This window comes from Topomyia yanbarensis, chromosome 2, assembly GCF_030247195.1.
Source record: "Topomyia yanbarensis strain Yona2022 chromosome 2, ASM3024719v1, whole genome shotgun sequence".
In the NCBI taxonomy this organism is placed as follows: Eukaryota; Metazoa; Arthropoda; class Insecta; order Diptera; family Culicidae; genus Topomyia; species Topomyia yanbarensis.
The window spans coordinates 462,591,183-462,608,699 of NC_080671.1; the positions used below are offsets into that span (position 1 = coordinate 462,591,183).

General features: G+C 42.3%; 1 protein-coding gene across 1 annotated transcript; it reads left to right on the forward strand.

Annotated features, from left to right (window-relative positions):
• The first annotated feature begins 54 nt into the window (after positions 1 to 54).
• LOC131686040 (peroxisomal biogenesis factor 3) lies at positions 55 to 1,589 on the forward strand. Its single transcript, XM_058970155.1, has one exon. The coding sequence runs from the start codon at positions 217 to 219 to the stop codon at positions 1,339 to 1,341; it is 1,125 nt and encodes a 374-aa protein (XP_058826138.1). The 5' UTR covers positions 55 to 216; the 3' UTR covers positions 1,342 to 1,589.
• The last annotated feature ends 15,928 nt before the right edge of the window (positions 1,590 to 17,517 follow it).

A 17,517-nucleotide genomic window follows, 5' to 3' on the forward strand; every position in this document is an offset into this window, starting at 1 on the left:
AACGATTACTAAACGCACCACTGTAGAATTGACAGAATTGTTAAGAAGTTACAAACAAGACAGAATCAAAAGTGACTACAACATACAAAAGTCAAAACCGTCGCAGTTTCAAGCCGAGCATCGAATTGGAAAAACATTGGAAAATCGTATCGTAATTGTTACATCGTATCTTTCGCATTGACCTTTGCCTCCGGTGAAAAGTCTGTAAATACAACCATGTGGAGCGCAGTTGAGAATTTCTTCTACCGCCACCGAAGGAAGTTCATCACAACCGGAGTGATACTGGGAAGTGGCATATTTCTGATCAAACTTGCCCAGTGCAAGCTGCGCGAGTTTCAGGAGCGACAGGCAAAAGAAATAGCCGAACGATTTAAGCGGATGCAGCACTTTGAATCGACGGAAAGAACCTGTAATCAGACCATCGTGGGAGTCTCATCGACTGTTTCGGAAAAAGTACTACGAAATTTGAACACAGCAGAGATACTGGAAAAACTGCGCTCTAGTCCGGACAATAAATTTGAATTATGGGAAGAGCTGAGGATATTAGCATTTGCCAAAATCGTCACCCTAGTGTACGCTTCATCAATGCTAGCCGTAACATTGAAAACGCAGATTAATCTTCTTGGTGGCTATCTGTATAAGGATACAGTAGAGCAAGAGGATAAACTGGTTTCAATGGAGATTCAAAAAACCTATCTATCCATGATTCAATATTTCATGGAAAATGGTATGGATAAATTGATCGATCTCATCCGAAACAATGTAGCCCTCGTTATGGAGAGGTATAGCTTAAAACAGCAGCTCACACTGGCGGATGCGGAAACCCTGTTCTGGTCGATTCAGATGGCTCTCAATAATGACGAAGCCAACCCTGCAAAGTGTTTAGCCAAATTCACTCTTCCCCAAGATGGCCACCGCGAGGACATCGTGGGTAAAATGTACGACGAAACACTGGATGTTATGGAAAGTGCCGAAGCAGCGGACGTGTGCTTATCAAACATTTCCATCGGATTTTCGTTGATTGTGGACAAGCTTGCTGAATATTACGCTGAAGCAGAACCGGGCCAAACGGTCGCTTCCACTTCAAAATCCTCCTTAAACGTGGACAACCTGTCCAACATTAACCACGTTAAGATATCGGTGGCCAAACTAATCCCGATCGTTAATGGACTCACTTCGAAACCACTGGGAAGCTTGGCGACATCCGCTGGCGGTAGCAACGGGCTGAACGGGTATGACCATCGACACATCGACATGATGTCATCTCTGGTGGCCCGATTTATGCAGTCGGAAAAACTGAAGACCCTCGGTATCAATGTGTACGAGGCGTTCTGTCAGTGAGGGCTGCATTGAGTTTCTTCTTTCGACTGTCAAAATAGAACAAAAGTATAAATATCGGTTTGAACCGGAGAATCACATTCGCGCGGTAGGATTAAGCTATCTCTTATCTCTTTCTACGGTATATGCCCTCCTATAGTAAGTTAAGGGTGAAAAGTTTTTGTTTAATTTATGGAACAGAACAGTGTTTTCAGGGCTTTGCCAGCAAACTGGATTTAGATTTGTAGTTTTGAGAAATGATTAATAAATATATGTCCTAAAACGTTCCGATAGATAGCTCATACGTACGAACTGAAAAGAATGTAATTCGGTGATAAGACTAATCTATAAACACCCTCTTACCTCTCCTCGCTATCATCGACTATCTTAAGAAAGTACTGTTGGTACTTATGTTAAGAAACAATGTGAGCGTGTGTTAGCATGAGCCAGTGTCCCTCCACTAACAAAAATGTTGATGTTCAGACATAGTGTTTTAGTGGAAGCATCCACCATCTTAGCCTTATTCTCCATTACGACGGATCGCTTTTTCGAACAAAATGTGATTTTCTTTCTCAATAACGATAGTAAAATCAAACGGAACCAAGATTCGATCGAATTACATTCGTTCGAAAAAACAATTCGTCGTTATACAGAATAATCCTTTGTGTACTTGAGTCATCTAGGTCTGAACATGTAATCGGATAGGTCCCGGTAGTGATCTTCCATGAGCCATTTAGCTACCGTCGCAATTAGCCATTTATCTCCTGGTTCCGTGACCAATTCAACTCCCAGTTTTGTGGTGATCTAGTCGGATAGATGGGCTCGGCGATTTCGGATGGAGTTTAGTTTCCGGTTTGCCAGCCGGTTCGTTCCGGACTCAACCTAATAAATATAGTCCTCGATGGTGGATCTAGCGAACTTACGGACTTCTCGGTTGGGTACAGAGCTCGGTCTGGCGATTCACGGTGGAATGTGGCGTCCGTTAAACTGTCGCCTCGACGACACGCTGCCAATGCGTCGATGTGAACTACTCTACCTAATCCCCGGCGGTGAAGCTAGCCTACACTGCAAAGTCGAAATAATATGCACGATGACTCTGTTAATGGTGTTCCACGTACTTTTCGGCTGATAGCAAACATTGCGCTTCACATTGAACCGAACTTTGATTCGGTGTCTCTTCAACCTCTGGGCACTCCGAACGGAGAGGGGACTCTGCTTTCCCGTACAGATGGTTCCTGTAGCAGCCATGGCCTGTCAAAAATTGACTTCTCTGTACTTCCAATTCATCCACGTGGGCATGATCGGGATCAATCGGTGTCCATTTTCCATCCGCCGCGTCATCCCATTCCTCTTGCCACTTCCTCACGGTGTTAGTTCGCCTTCTTCGGCTGACTCCGCTGTTCATATTGCACTCCTGATCCTCCACCATTAATAATCAACGGGGATCATTCTTTCAATGGTGCAGATCATGCTTAACTAGCTAAACGTGCTGTTCAAATATGACTTGTTTGTTCTCGTCTTCATTGCTGGGAGCCAGGTCGGACTCCCGCACGGGAGAATTGACGTTGATACACTCGCCAGGAGCCTCCTCTTGCTACTGCTTATCGCCTAATCCTTCGGTATGATTCTAACCAAAGCTGTGATCGCTCTTGACGCTTTCTCACAGGCGCAATCAACGCTCAGCTAGTCTTCAATCACCACGCCCAATTGCTTTACCTCACACTTTGGTATTCTCCTACCGTAATTTTTGCCTACTGCACTACCTTTCGGTTGCTTATAAACACCACCTCTGTTTTATGATGGGCTATCATCAGTTTCTTCTCCCGCATCCAGTCTTTCGCCTCGTGGCGAGTTCCTACACCTCTTCTAGCGATTCCCCAGCTGTTTGGAGCACCATATCATCCGCGAGACCAATAACCTTCACGTCTCTTGAAAGGTTCAGTTTCAATACTCCATCGTACATCGCATTCCACAGCGTCGGGCCGAGGATAGAGCCCCGAGGAACGCCTGCCGTAACTATCATTCTTCTCTCTCTCCCTTGTCCGCCTCGTAGATCAGTGTTCGGTTCTGAAAGTAGCTCTTCAATATCTTGGAGACGTACTCAGGAATCCTCATGCTGTACATAGATTGGGCGATTGCTTCCCCGCTAGCACTATTGAAAGCATCCTGTTTTTTGCCTGCTGTCTCCGCAGCTTCCACAACCTTTTGGAATCCACTGTAGACCTGCCTTTGCGTTCTCACTATCTGTGTGCTTGATAAGCCTGCTCAGGATTACTCTCAGTAACAATTTTCCGACTGTATCCAGCAGTTTAATCGCAGCATGTTCCACAAATTCTCATGCGGATGATCATCTGCGCTTCCCCCAACTTGCACTGCTCCTTCATAGGTAACCTTACTTCGTCCTCCGTACAAACTTCATACCAATCATCGGTGCCCTCTTCATTTGTTGAATATGCGCCAGTGTCTGGAAAGTTTCTGAGTTTATTGAAACCACCCGGTTTTACATCTCCCGGCGAAGGTCTTGGCGTCACGATATGCAGGCGGACGGTTCCTTCCGACCCGACCCGAACAACAACAACCAGGTTTTCCTTTGGTCGTTCCCGTTGGCTGCTCAGGCAGCGGTCCTTAACATTAAGCTAGATTAAGAGAGTTAAGATTTACTCAATCGCCGCGCGAGATCCCAGAGATCATCGCATTGTAATTCCCAGAGAGCTCCTTTGGCTTCCCTGCTTCGCTCTCTTTGACTGTTAGCTGTGAAGGAGAGCTAAACTCATTTCGCTGATCCTTCACAGCGACGGCGTAAAGGCGTCTTCTGGGTCCTTTATAATTAGCCAGCGAAGCGAGTAGCTCCTTAGTGCTCAGCGTCCCTTATCGGCGACCCGACACGACAAACTTGTTCTCAGATCACATAGCATAGCATAACACGAACATCTGCACAAATCGTAGATGGAGTTGCAGAAAATGAGCATATCCATTGTCATATCAGATTTCACCACTATCCTCAATGGCATAGACTCGCTCATCTCCACACACCTGGCCACGTCCTTACAAGCGTTTTTATTTTATAATAGTCCTATCATCTACTTAATGAAAACGCTCGGAACCGAAACAGTTTCCATAGATGACGGAGAAACTTGTTCTCAGATCACGGGCCAAAGCTTTAGCGGGAACAAACTTGGCTTTCGCAATCACACGCCTAATTTCGCGGGCTCGAGTTGTCCAGCAGGGAAACATTCACGATCGAAAAAGAACGAACTGAACTCTACGTGGACCGAAACGACCATAACAAACGGCCATCGCTGTCACCCACCGATCCGCAAATTCAGCACACTTTTCGAGAGCAAGAGGAGAGTTTTGGCCTATCTAACCCTGTTAATTATATACAAAAATTAAGCACCGTTACTACACCTATTTGGACTAATAATAACGTTTATGGACTAATATTTTAACAATATTTACATGAAAAATATGAATGAGCCTATAATGCCAGCAGCGAGTTATCCCGGTACGTCCGATCGGAAAATGTTCCGGAAATCTGGTTGGTTCTAATTGTTTCCCCGCCCCGGCTCCAGTGACACCCAGTAAAGCTCAGCCGGAATTGAACTGGAATTCTGGCTGGTTCCAGTTCGTACACGGGCTCCAGTGACACAACCGATTCTAACTAGAATCGGTTGTGTCACTGGAGCCGGAATACGAACTGGAACCAGCCAGAATTCCGGTTCATTTCCGGCTGAGCTTAACTGGGCATAACTGATTTTAATTAGAATCGGTTGTGTGACTGGAGCCGGTTTGCTATCCAAAACCAGCTAGAATTCCGACTCATTTTGCGGCTGAGCTTTACTGGGATGTTACCCTGTCAAAAAAATGCGGACGAGCATGGTCAGGCGATTTAAAAAGTTTGACGTTTGACTCAACTCGCCTGTGCTAATTGCCCTTAGGAACAAATGCAATTTGCGAATGCGATTTAAAGGCAATTTCAATACTTAGACAAATTTTCTGGCGGCTGAAATGGACTTGGTTGTTTTTTGCGTTTTTCAAACATGGCGGTTCATGTTTGGCTTAAGTTTAAAATTGTTTTTTTTTTAAACAATTGGCGTGTTCCCGCTTGTATTTTGTTTGTTTAGTGCACTTAACTTAGCCAACGAATGTGGAAAATTGTGGAATCGTGTGTAAGTATAGTGGAACAAGATCTCTGAGTCTAAATGAAAGTCAGATTGTGGTAAGTTTTGGTGTGCAATACGAATTTCACCATCGATTCTTCCTATAGTCTGGTGGTGATTACCTAGTGTACCGATAAATTTATGTGAGTAGATAGTGAATCCGAAAATAATTATTATTTTTAATTTTCATATCAGGCAATTAAGGGCGATTAAATGGCGCGTTCCCTGGGCGATTTAGGGGCGATTTAAGGGCGGGTAGAGCGGCAAAAAAATGACGGCGGCAAATCGCCCATATGTTGCATATAAAATAGCCCCCTAATTGCCAGCAAATTGCTGGCAAATTGTAGGGCAATTAGCGCATCCGAGTTGGCAAATAGCCCTCCGCTAGCCAGCAACTTGCCCTTTTTGACTGGGTACAATAAACAATACACGCTACGGGGTAAACAACACAAATTTGGGTATTTTCAACCCTGTGCAAAATTGTTACCCTCGCATGTTACACTTCTTTCCAGATCCCGTTCGCGTATTGCCGTAGAGTTCCGTTGACCCACTGAGACGTCCAAAAAATTGTTTCAAAATCGTTCAACACGGGTCCAACGATGGACGTTTGTTGAACGTTGGACGTTGTCCAAATTGGTCCAACGAACGTCCTTCATTGGACGATTTTGAAACCAACCGTTCTTAGAGGGGAGCAATGCAGTAATGAATCGTCTGATGGTCGCTGTTTGTATACTATTCACTAACTGTCCAGTTCATGTTTCTCACCAACGACGAACGGCAAAACATTACGCCAATGCTGGACTCCCGAGTCCGTCCTTGCGAAATGTGCTTGATCTTGGCAATCAGGAAACTTTTGAATGAGTGCTCCACTACTTCTACCCGGTCAGCGTGGCAAGCAGAAAGTTAGCAAAAGTTGAGCAAAGCGAAATTGATGCTGGCAGAGTTTCTGCGAGCATTTTGTGCGATTTGTGCGAGAATTATGGCAACGAATTCGCTCAAATGCAACAACCGTTTCTGCTCACTTTTATCAAGAATCGAGCTAGAAATGTACGGCCAAGATCTCTGCACGCTTCCTGCCACATCTTTGTCAGATGTTTTGCTCGATTCGTGCTAAATTCTACCAGGTTCCTAGGTATTTCCAGGATCTATGCACAGTTTATGTCCGAATTATGCCAGGGTTTAGCTCGGTTCCTGTCAAAACGCGAGCGAAACCGAGTTCGCCCTAGCTCAACAGGATACGCGCAGAAATCTGACAGGGCTGCCAAACCAAGACTTACAGAAATCTTGCAGAGCGGTCTCTGTCAGAAAATTTGCTCACTGTGTAGTATGGGGAATCTGTCCATAACTTGTATCGCAGTAATGCCTGCTCTATCCGCAACCCAGTTGTTGTTATCGGGGGGACCTGATACAGTTTTGCTATACTCGCAACGTCACTTTTTTCTGATTCCATCTAAAGGGTGTCCCACATCAAATTGCATCACGGAATAAAACGCTGTAGAAAATTACCTAGTGGACCGAACCTTTTCAGACTTTCAGACAGTAAAATATAACCCATTAGTAAGCTTTAGGCATAGTTATTTCATTCAACTTCAATACCATAACCGTACGCTCCCACATCACGCTTAACTCCAATCGTTAGGTTCTGTGCAACATCTGGATGTAGCTTCTTCTGTATGAAAACCCACTTTTTCTTTACGTCTTCCTCAGATTTGACCTCTTTGGGATACTTCCGCTTCATAATTGCCCAGTATTTTTCATGGGTCTTAGTTCCGGTGCGTTGGAGGATTCATCGTCGCTGTTGTGCTATCTTATGACAAAAGCCGTTTTGGGGTAAGCTGAGTTACCCAAGTAACCATAAGCATTAAGCCATTACACTATATTGGCTATACATTTGCACTAATGTTGCATTGAAACTCTATTACAGCATTAACAATGCAATAAAACTCTAAATTAGCATCAATAATGCATAACTGCACAGCTGACATATAGCATTATCGCTTGCTCTATATGCGTATATAAAGCTGATATAACGCGTACATGCTTCAAGGATCTTTAAAGCATGTAAGCTTTACAAGTGCATTTAATGCCATTATAGAGCAAATAAAAAGCCGATATAATGCTATTGTAATGCTGTGGGTTTATTTGTTATGCAACTCTTCTTGAAGATTATATTCGGCATATTTCATTTCAATCGAACATATGCAATATAGTCCTGGGAGCAAACGCAGCACACTTGCCGTGAAGGACGAGGTAAGGTACCTCAGTTGGAGACTTACTAAAGGTAATTTTCGTAAAATTGTCATATCATATCAGAATGAAAACCCATTAAGGATATTCATTACAATGCTTTAGAAGAGAGACCATTACGGTTTTAAACAGAATATTTTACCACAGAGAACAGACATCCATGATCGAACAAAAATATTTAAAAAACGTGTGTAAACATTTGAATTAATATACGAAAAACACTAGCGACGCCACACCAACCTATCCCAACTATCCGTCAAATCGATTCCGGAACCGGTTCGAAATCCTGGATGGATTCAGCATGGAATCTAGCTCAAAGAAAACAACCGATACCGACTCTATCGGTTGACGCATTTGAGCTGGAATTCATGCTGGAAGTCCGAATCGGTTCCAGACTAGTTTGACTGGGTATAGGAATAACCGCTGTCAATTCTGTCGCACTCAGCCACAAAAAAACATGACGACAGTAGCGCACCTGGTTTAGATATCCAAACTACCTTCGAAACCGTTAGAGATTTTACACAAGTTGAATGCTGAAGTTGGACGTCTGTTCTCTGTGATTTTACTTTAATTTTTTTCGTTTTTGCTCATCATACCGAAAGGAAATATAAGAAATGGTTTTAAAACCATGGCGGATAATGACAGCCAGCAGAAGCCTTTTAATAGCATTAGTAATGCTAATATAAGGCTTTAAAATTTGACATTTGTGCGCTGGTGCTATATAATAGCATTAGTACTGCAGAAACGAGTTGTCAATCTCTGCACAGTAATAGCACTATATTTCGCCTTTTCTGGCATAATACCAGCATTATATAAGTATTTAGGGCTATGGTTACTTGGGGAGATACAGCGAGAAACGTGTTGAGTATTTTTGTGATTTTTGCTTAAAATGACTGTATCTGGGGATTTGTATAAGTTATCTTGATGTATTAGATGTTTTCTATGTAAACTTCTGAGAAACACAATGGCTTAATCATTTCCAAAACAAAAAGACACGAATTGTTAGAAAAATGTAATTTTAATTTTGAACTGGAAATAGCCAATTTAAGCCAATGATATGAATGAAAGTTAATAATTTATGTTTATTATTAGTACCGTGAGTTAATATCTCAGTCCTTCTCCAATTTTTAGGCCCGAAACCATTGAAAAAAACAATTTTTAGTTTGATTCCTTTTAGGACAATAACACATCCAAACCCATGCGACTTGCACGACTCTATAGGTTGCCTTATCAGATCTACCATAGTTTGCAGATGAAACTTCCCGGTCAGCGTGGCAAGCAGAAAGTTAGCAAAAGTTGAGCAAAGCGAAATTGATGCTGGCAGAGTTTCTGCGAGCATTTTGCGCGATTTGTGCGAGAATTCTGGCAACGAATTCGCTCAAATGCAACAACCGTTTCTGACAGAAGCGGCTAAACCAACCGATGCTGCTCACTTTTATCCAGAATCCAGTCAGAAATGTACGGCCAAGATTTCTGCACGCTTCCTGCCACATCTTTGTCAGATGTTTTGCTCGATTCGTGCTAAATTCTACCAGGTAGGAATTGCCAGGATCTTTGCACAGTTTATGTCCGAGTTATGTCAGAGTTTTGCTCGGTTCCTGTAAAAATTTGCCAGAAAACTCGTGCGAAACCGAGTTCGCCCTAGCTCAATTAACCCGACAGGATGCGCGCAGAAATCTGACAGGGTTGCCAAACCAAGACTTACAGAAATCTAGCAGAGCGGTCTCTGCCAGAAAATTTGCTCACTGGGTTGGAATGGCAGGCTGTTAGCGGATTGACAAAGTACCAGATCGTGCTGTCCCGATTAACAATGAGGCGAACGAGATATTTGCTGATACGTCATTTAGTCGGACAACTGTCTGCGAAAATATCCTGCGCTAAAGGTAAAGGATAGCTGTTGGGAATAATTAATTTATTGATGGACGCCTTACAATCTATTACCAACCTAATCTCACCATCCTTTTTGGGAACAACGACGACTGGAGAAGCCCACTCACTTGTTTTAATAGGAGTAATAACATTTTCCTTCTCCAATTATCCTAAATACTCAATAATTTTCTCCCTAAGTCTGAATGGAACTTCATACGCTCGTTTAAAAATAGGAGTATTGTCCTTCAACACAAGATCCGCCTCAAAACCAATGATTGGCGAGGTAAGATCCTTTTAAAATACTTGAGAATACTTTTGCTTTATTTCCAGCAAAAAATTCACAGCTAGATTTGGTAAATGTAAATTGTTAATCTGAGAAACCCCTGTAAAATATTCTTTCCAATCCGGGTAGAATACGTCAATCCATCTACGTCCCATTAATGGCACAAAGTCATAATTACACTCCAATACAAACAATGGCAATTAAAGTTCAATGGTCCTAAAACGAACCATAACGTCAAGTTTTCCTAATATATTCAGCTTCGAACCATTCACCACCACCAATTCCCTGTTAGTTTTCTGTAATGGCAAGTCAAACAATTTCTCATATAAAATAGAACCAATAACAGAAACAGCCGAACCGCAGTCAACCTCCATTTTAACCAGCTTTTCTTGAACAAGTAACTTCAAAAAGCATATTTCGCTTATTTCATTCATGGACGACACTTTCATACATAAAAAATCACCTGAATCGCTATCGCTCTCAGGATTGTCCAATCAGCTCGCAAACGGTTGAAAATTTCGCCGATTTTCTCATTGCCAAAACTCAAACCTTTTTTCTTGTCATCACCAACAAACTTTACCGAACTCCTGTCGCATGCGCTTGAAACAAGTGCGCTTGATGTGACCCTTAATTCCGCAAAAATCGTACTTTTTATCCGCATACCGTCCAGCTCGTCGAAACTCACCACTCCTGCTTCGCCCTTGCCGTTTACAAACAGCATTGCGACTACGACTTCTGCCCTTGTCACGGCTGACCTTTCTGTCGAACGTTTGTTTTCGACCCAAACGTTGCTTTACCGAAGCTACATGGCCGCCTTGTCGATCGCCGATCATTCGAGCCCGTGACCCAGCCAACTCCCCAAACTAGTGTTTCCTCATTCAGTAGCTTTTCCTGCAAAGATTTATCGAAAACTCCCATCACAAGTTTATCTCGAATGGCAGTTTCGCGAAATTCGCCAAACGCGCAGAATTCGGCCTGTAATTTTACAGCTAGCACGAAATCCTCTGCCTTCTCCTTTGGTCCTTGCACACGGTTATTAAATTTATAGCGCTGAATCAAGTCTTAATCGACCTTGTCAAAACGCTCACGCAACTTTTGCGAAATATCACCGTAACCAACATTTTTAAGGTCATCTTTTGAAGGATACAATAGTTTAAGCTCCTCGTAAACTGCCGGTCCACTCAACGTGGTAAAGAGCGCTTTTTGTTTCACCGGATCGTCAATTCACTTGGAACAAATATTCCAACCGCTCAGAATAATTGGTGAACGAAGTACCAACCACATACGGTTCAATCGTGCCAATCAACACGTTGGCCTTACCATTGCTACCTTCAGCCATATCGAATCTGCTAAATAAAACAATTCAAACGCAAAAATAAAAATAAAACAAAATATGCTTTTATTTATTTCGCTCACCGTCCCGTATATGGTACCTTACCGTACTCGACACCCGTCTCAACGAACAAAAAGTATCGAATTCTGCTGAAAATTTCAGCCCGACACAATATTCGGCAAACTTTTCGCACGACTCAAGCCAACAGAACTGCAGTAAAACTGGCAGCACTGCGCTGAACTGTCCGAAGTTATGTTGGGATCTCACTGAATGAGAACACTACCAACACCAAGCACAACAGAATGAACACCAAAGCCTAAAAGGAAAGAAAAAGAACGAAATACACAATCACCGCCGCCAAAAAACACTGACGCTATCGTCACAAAATGGTGATTAAAATCGTTCACAAGCACATAAATTTTGCGAAAGAACGTTTTATTGGCGCAACAACGGTCAATAGCCGTATACGCTGGCCCAGATTTCGATTTACCTTGCCACTGCCGTGTGTAATATCGCACCTATTTTCACCGGCACTTATTCCACAGCAAATCAGTTGCTCTCCCTTTAACCTTCTGTTCACTCCTTTCAGCCGCCCGCTATCAGCAGCGAAAAACACCTTTATATTTTTTTTTGCAATCACTTTCACTTAAATTTTTTCTAAAATATTTTCACCTCGTCGCCACTGTAAACTATGTAAACTGAGGGACAGTTCTCTTTAATTAATAACACGCGTATGTTTTGATGGTGTACACACAGAGAACAGACATCCATGATCGAACAAAAATATTTAAAAAACGTGTGTAAACATTTGAATTAATATACGAAAAACACTAGCGACGCCACACCAACCTATCCCAACTATCCGTCAAATCGATTCCGGAACCGGTTCGAAATCCTGGATGGATTCAGCATGGAATCTAGCTCAAAGAAAACAACCGATACCGACTCTATCGGTTGACGCATTTGAGCTGGAATTCATGCTGGAAGTCCGAATCGGTTCCAGACTAGTTTGACTGGGTATAGGAATAACCGCTGTCAATTCTGTCGCACTCAGCCACAAAAAAACATGACGACAGTAGCGCACCTGGTTTAGATATCCAAACTACCTTCGAAACCGTTAGAGATTTTACACAAGTTGAATGCTGAAGTTGGACGTCTGTTCTCTGTGATTTTACTTTAATTTTTTTCGTTTTTGCTCATCATACCGAAAGGAAATATAAGAAATGGTTTTAAAACCATGGCGGATAATGACAGCCAGCAGAAGCCTTTTAATAGCATTAGTAATGCTAATATAAGGCTTTAAAATTTGACATTTGTGCGCTGGTGCTATATAATAGCATTAGTACTGCAGAAACGAGTTGTCAATCTCTGCACAGTAATAGCACTATATTTCGCCTTTTCTGGCATAATACCAGCATTATATAAGTATTTAGGGCTATGGTTACTTGGGGAGATACAGCGAGAAACGTGTTGAGTATTTTTGTGATTTTTGCTTAAAATGACTGTATCTGGGGATTTGTATAAGTTATCTTGATGTATTAGATGTTTTCTATGTAAACTTCTGAGAAACACAATGGCTTAATCATTTCCAAAACAAAAAGACACGAATTGTTAGAAAAATGTAATTTTAATTTTGAACTGGAAATAGCCAATTTAAGCCAATGATATGAATGAAAGTTAATAATTTATGTTTATTATTAGTACCGTGAGTTAATATCTCAGTCCTTCTCCAATTTTTAGGCCCGAAACCATTGAAAAAAACAATTTTTAGTTTGATTCCTTTTAGGACAATAACACATCCAAACCCATGCGACTTGCACGACTCTATAGGTTGCCTTATCAGATCTACCATAGTTTGCAGATGAAACTTCCCGGTCAGCGTGGCAAGCAGAAAGTTAGCAAAAGTTGAGCAAAGCGAAATTGATGCTGGCAGAGTTTCTGCGAGCATTTTGCGCGATTTGTGCGAGAATTCTGGCAACGAATTCGCTCAAATGCAACAACCGTTTCTGACAGAAGCGGCTAAACCAACCGATGCTGCTCACTTTTATCCAGAATCCAGTCAGAAATGTACGGCCAAGATTTCTGCACGCTTCCTGCCACATCTTTGTCAGATGTTTTGCTCGATTCGTGCTAAATTCTACCAGGTAGGAATTGCCAGGATCTTTGCACAGTTTATGTCCGAGTTATGTCAGAGTTTTGCTCGGTTCCTGTAAAAATTTGCCAGAAAACTCGTGCGAAACCGAGTTCGCCCTAGCTCAATTAACCCGACAGGATGCGCGCAGAAATCTGACAGGGTTGCCAAACCAAGACTTACAGAAATCTAGCAGAGCGGTCTCTGCCAGAAAATTTGCTCACTGGGTTGGAATGGCAGGCTGTTAGCGGATTGACAAAGTACCAGATCGTGCTGTCCCGATTAACAATGAGGCGAACGAGATATTTGCTGATACGTCATTTAGTCGGACAACTGTCTGCGAAAATATCCTGCGCTAAAGGTAAAGGATAGCTGTTGGGAATAATTAATTTATTGATGGACGCCTTACAATCTATTACCAACCTAATCTCACCATCCTTTTTGGGAACAACGACGACTGGAGAAGCCCACTCACTTGTTTTAATAGGAGTAATAACATTTTCCTTCTCCAATTATCCTAAATACTCAATAATTTTCTCCCTAAGTCTGAATGGAACTTCATACGCTCGTTTAAAAATAGGAGTATTGTCCTTCAACACAAGATCCGCCTCAAAACCAATGATTGGCGAGGTAAGATCCTTTTAAAATACTTGAGAATACTTTTGCTTTATTTCCAGCAAAAAATTCACAGCTAGATTTGGTAAATGTAAATTGTTAATCTGAGAAACCCCTGTAAAATATTCTTTCCAATCCGGGTAGAATACGTCAATCCATCTACGTCCCATTAATGGCACAAAGTCATAATTACACTCCAATACAAACAATGGCAATTAAAGTTCAATGGTCCTAAAACGAACCATAACGTCAAGTTTTCCTAATATATTCAGCTTCGAACCATTCACCACCACCAATTCCCTGTTAGTTTTCTGTAATGGCAAGTCAAACAATTTCTCATATAAAATAGAACCAATAACAGAAACAGCCGAACCGCAGTCAACCTCCATTTTAACCAGCTTTTCTTGAACAAGTAACTTCAAAAAGCATATTTCGCTTATTTCATTCATGGACGACACTTTCATACATAAAAAATCACCTGAATCGCTATCGCTCTCAGGATTGTCCAATCAGCTCGCAAACGGTTGAAAATTTCGCCGATTTTCTCATTGCCAAAACTCAAACCTTTTTTCTTGTCATCACCAACAAACTTTACCGAACTCCTGTCGCATGCGCTTGAAACAAGTGCGCTTGATGTGACCCTTAATTCCGCAAAAATCGTACTTTTTATCCGCATACCGTCCAGCTCGTCGAAACTCACCACTCCTGCTTCGCCCTTGCCGTTTACAAACAGCATTGCGACTACGACTTCTGCCCTTGTCACGGCTGACCTTTCTGTCGAACGTTTGTTTTCGACCCAAACGTTGCTTTACCGAAGCTACATGGCCGCCTTGTCGATCGCCGATCATTCGAGCCCGTGACCCAGCCAACTCCCCAAACTAGTGTTTCCTCATTCAGTAGCTTTTCCTGCAAAGATTTATCGAAAACTCCCATCACAAGTTTATCTCGAATGGCAGTTTCGCGAAATTCGCCAAACGCGCAGAATTCGGCCTGTAATTTTACAGCTAGCACGAAATCCTCTGCCTTCTCCTTTGGTCCTTGCACACGGTTATTAAATTTATAGCGCTGAATCAAGTCTTAATCGACCTTGTCAAAACGCTCACGCAACTTTTGCGAAATATCACCGTAACCAACATTTTTAAGGTCATCTTTTGAAGGATACAATAGTTTAAGCTCCTCGTAAACTGCCGGTCCACTCAACGTGGTAAAGAGCGCTTTTTGTTTCACCGGATCGTCAATTCACTTGGAACAAATATTCCAACCGCTCAGAATAATTGGTGAACGAAGTACCAACCACATACGGTTCAATCGTGCCAATCAACACGTTGGCCTTACCATTGCTACCTTCAGCCATATCGAATCTGCTAAATAAAACAATTCAAACGCAAAAATAAAAATAAAACAAAATATGCTTTTATTTATTTCGCTCACCGTCCCGTATATGGTACCTTACCGTACTCGACACCCGTCTCAACGAACAAAAAGTATCGAATTCTGCTGAAAATTTCAGCCCGACACAATATTCGGCAAACTTTTCGCACGACTCAAGCCAACAGAACTGCAGTAAAACTGGCAGCACTGCGCTGAACTGTCCGAAGTTATGTTGGGATCTCACTGAATGAGAACACTACCAACACCAAGCACAACAGAATGAACACCAAAGCCTAAAAGGAAAGAAAAAGAACGAAATACACAATCACCGCCGCCAAAAAACACTGACGCTATCGTCACAAAATGGTGATTAAAATCGTTCACAAGCACATAAATTTTGCGAAAGAACGTTTTATTGGCGCAACAACGGTCAATAGCCGTATACGCTGGCCCAGATTTCGATTTACCTTGCCACTGCCGTGTGTAATATCGCACCTATTTTCACCGGCACTTATTCCACAGCAAATCAGTTGCTCTCCCTTTAACCTTCTGTTCACTCCTTTCAGCCGCCCGCTATCAGCAGCGAAAAACACCTTTATATTTTTTTTTGCAATCACTTTCACTTAAATTTTTTCTAAAATATTTTCACCTCGTCGCCACTGTAAACTATGTAAACTGAGGGACAGTTCTCTTTAATTAATAACACGCGTATGTTTTGATGGTGTACACACAGAGAACAGACATCCATGATCGAACAAAAATATTTAAAAAACGTGTGTAAACATTTGAATTAATATACGAAAAACACTAGCGACGCCACACCAACCTATCCCAACTATCCGTCAAATCGATTCCGGAACCGGTTCGAAATCCTGGATGGATTCAGCATGGAATCTAGCTCAAAGAAAACAACCGATACCGACTCTATCGGTTGACGCATTTGAGCTGGAATTCATGCTGGAAGTCCGAATCGGTTCCAGACTAGTTTGACTGGGTATAGGAATAACCGCTGTCAATTCTATCGCACTCAGCCACAAAAAAACATGACGACAGTAGCGCACCTGGTTTAGATATCCAAACTACCTTCGAAACCGTTAGAGATTTTACACAAGTTGAATGCTGAAGTTGGACGTCTGTTCTCTGTGGTGTACACTAAACTGAGAACGATCGCCCAGCAACCGTCTGTAATATATTTATTTACTTCATCGTATCCTCACGCATACTTGCGTACACTGTGGTACTCGCTTATTACTGGGTCATTCGACAATACATAACATTGGCCAGATCATAGGGCATTCGTTTTGCTTCAACAGAGGAAGCTTCTGTAGACACTCCTTGAGGTAGATCTCCCCGTTTATAGTCCTGCTAGCTACGAACGGCGCACTCCGTTTGCCACATAAGCATTTCGGCACGATTTGGAGCCTTCTGCACTTTGCACGTATAGTCCCTCCTGGTCCTTGGCTCTCTGAAAGAAAAACTTGGACAGATTCAACTTTTTGGCCACATCCCTGACCGAAGCGTTGGGATTCCGCTTAAACGCTTAAACTACACGCCTGTGAACATGATCACTAATAGAACATTCATTCTGACCTTCCGTTCGATGCTCAGTTTGGTACTCAGTTCAAGGACGTTTCATCACAGGACTCACCGTTGACTGCACGAATCCGAGTTGTTTTCCGATGTCCCGATGAGAGAGTTGAGGATTTTCCAGGTGCTTGTGCAAAATCACCGCAACCGTTGCTTTTCGGGTGACGCCATTTTTCCAATTTTCGAAAAACTGACAGCGATAAATATACAGTGTAAACAATACACTCTAAACTACTCCTTCCCAAATGTTCAAGAAAAAATGCTGAATGGATTTTTTCAACAGCGTTTTTTTTCGTGATGCAATTTAAAGTGGGACACCCTTTACCACAGCAATTGCTGTGCGGCCTCACAGCGATTGGGATTCTTTTAGGTTGCCTTCATCACAGAGAACAGACGTCTAACTTCAGCATTCAACTTGTGTAAAATCTCTAACCACAGAGAACAGACGTCCAACTTCAGCATTCAACTTGTGTAAAATCTCTAACGGTTTCGAAGGTAGTTTGGATATCTAAACCAGGTGCGCTACTGTCGTCATGTTTTTTTTGTGGCTGAGTGCGACAGAATTGACAGCGGTTATTCCTATACCCAGTCAAACTAGTCTGGA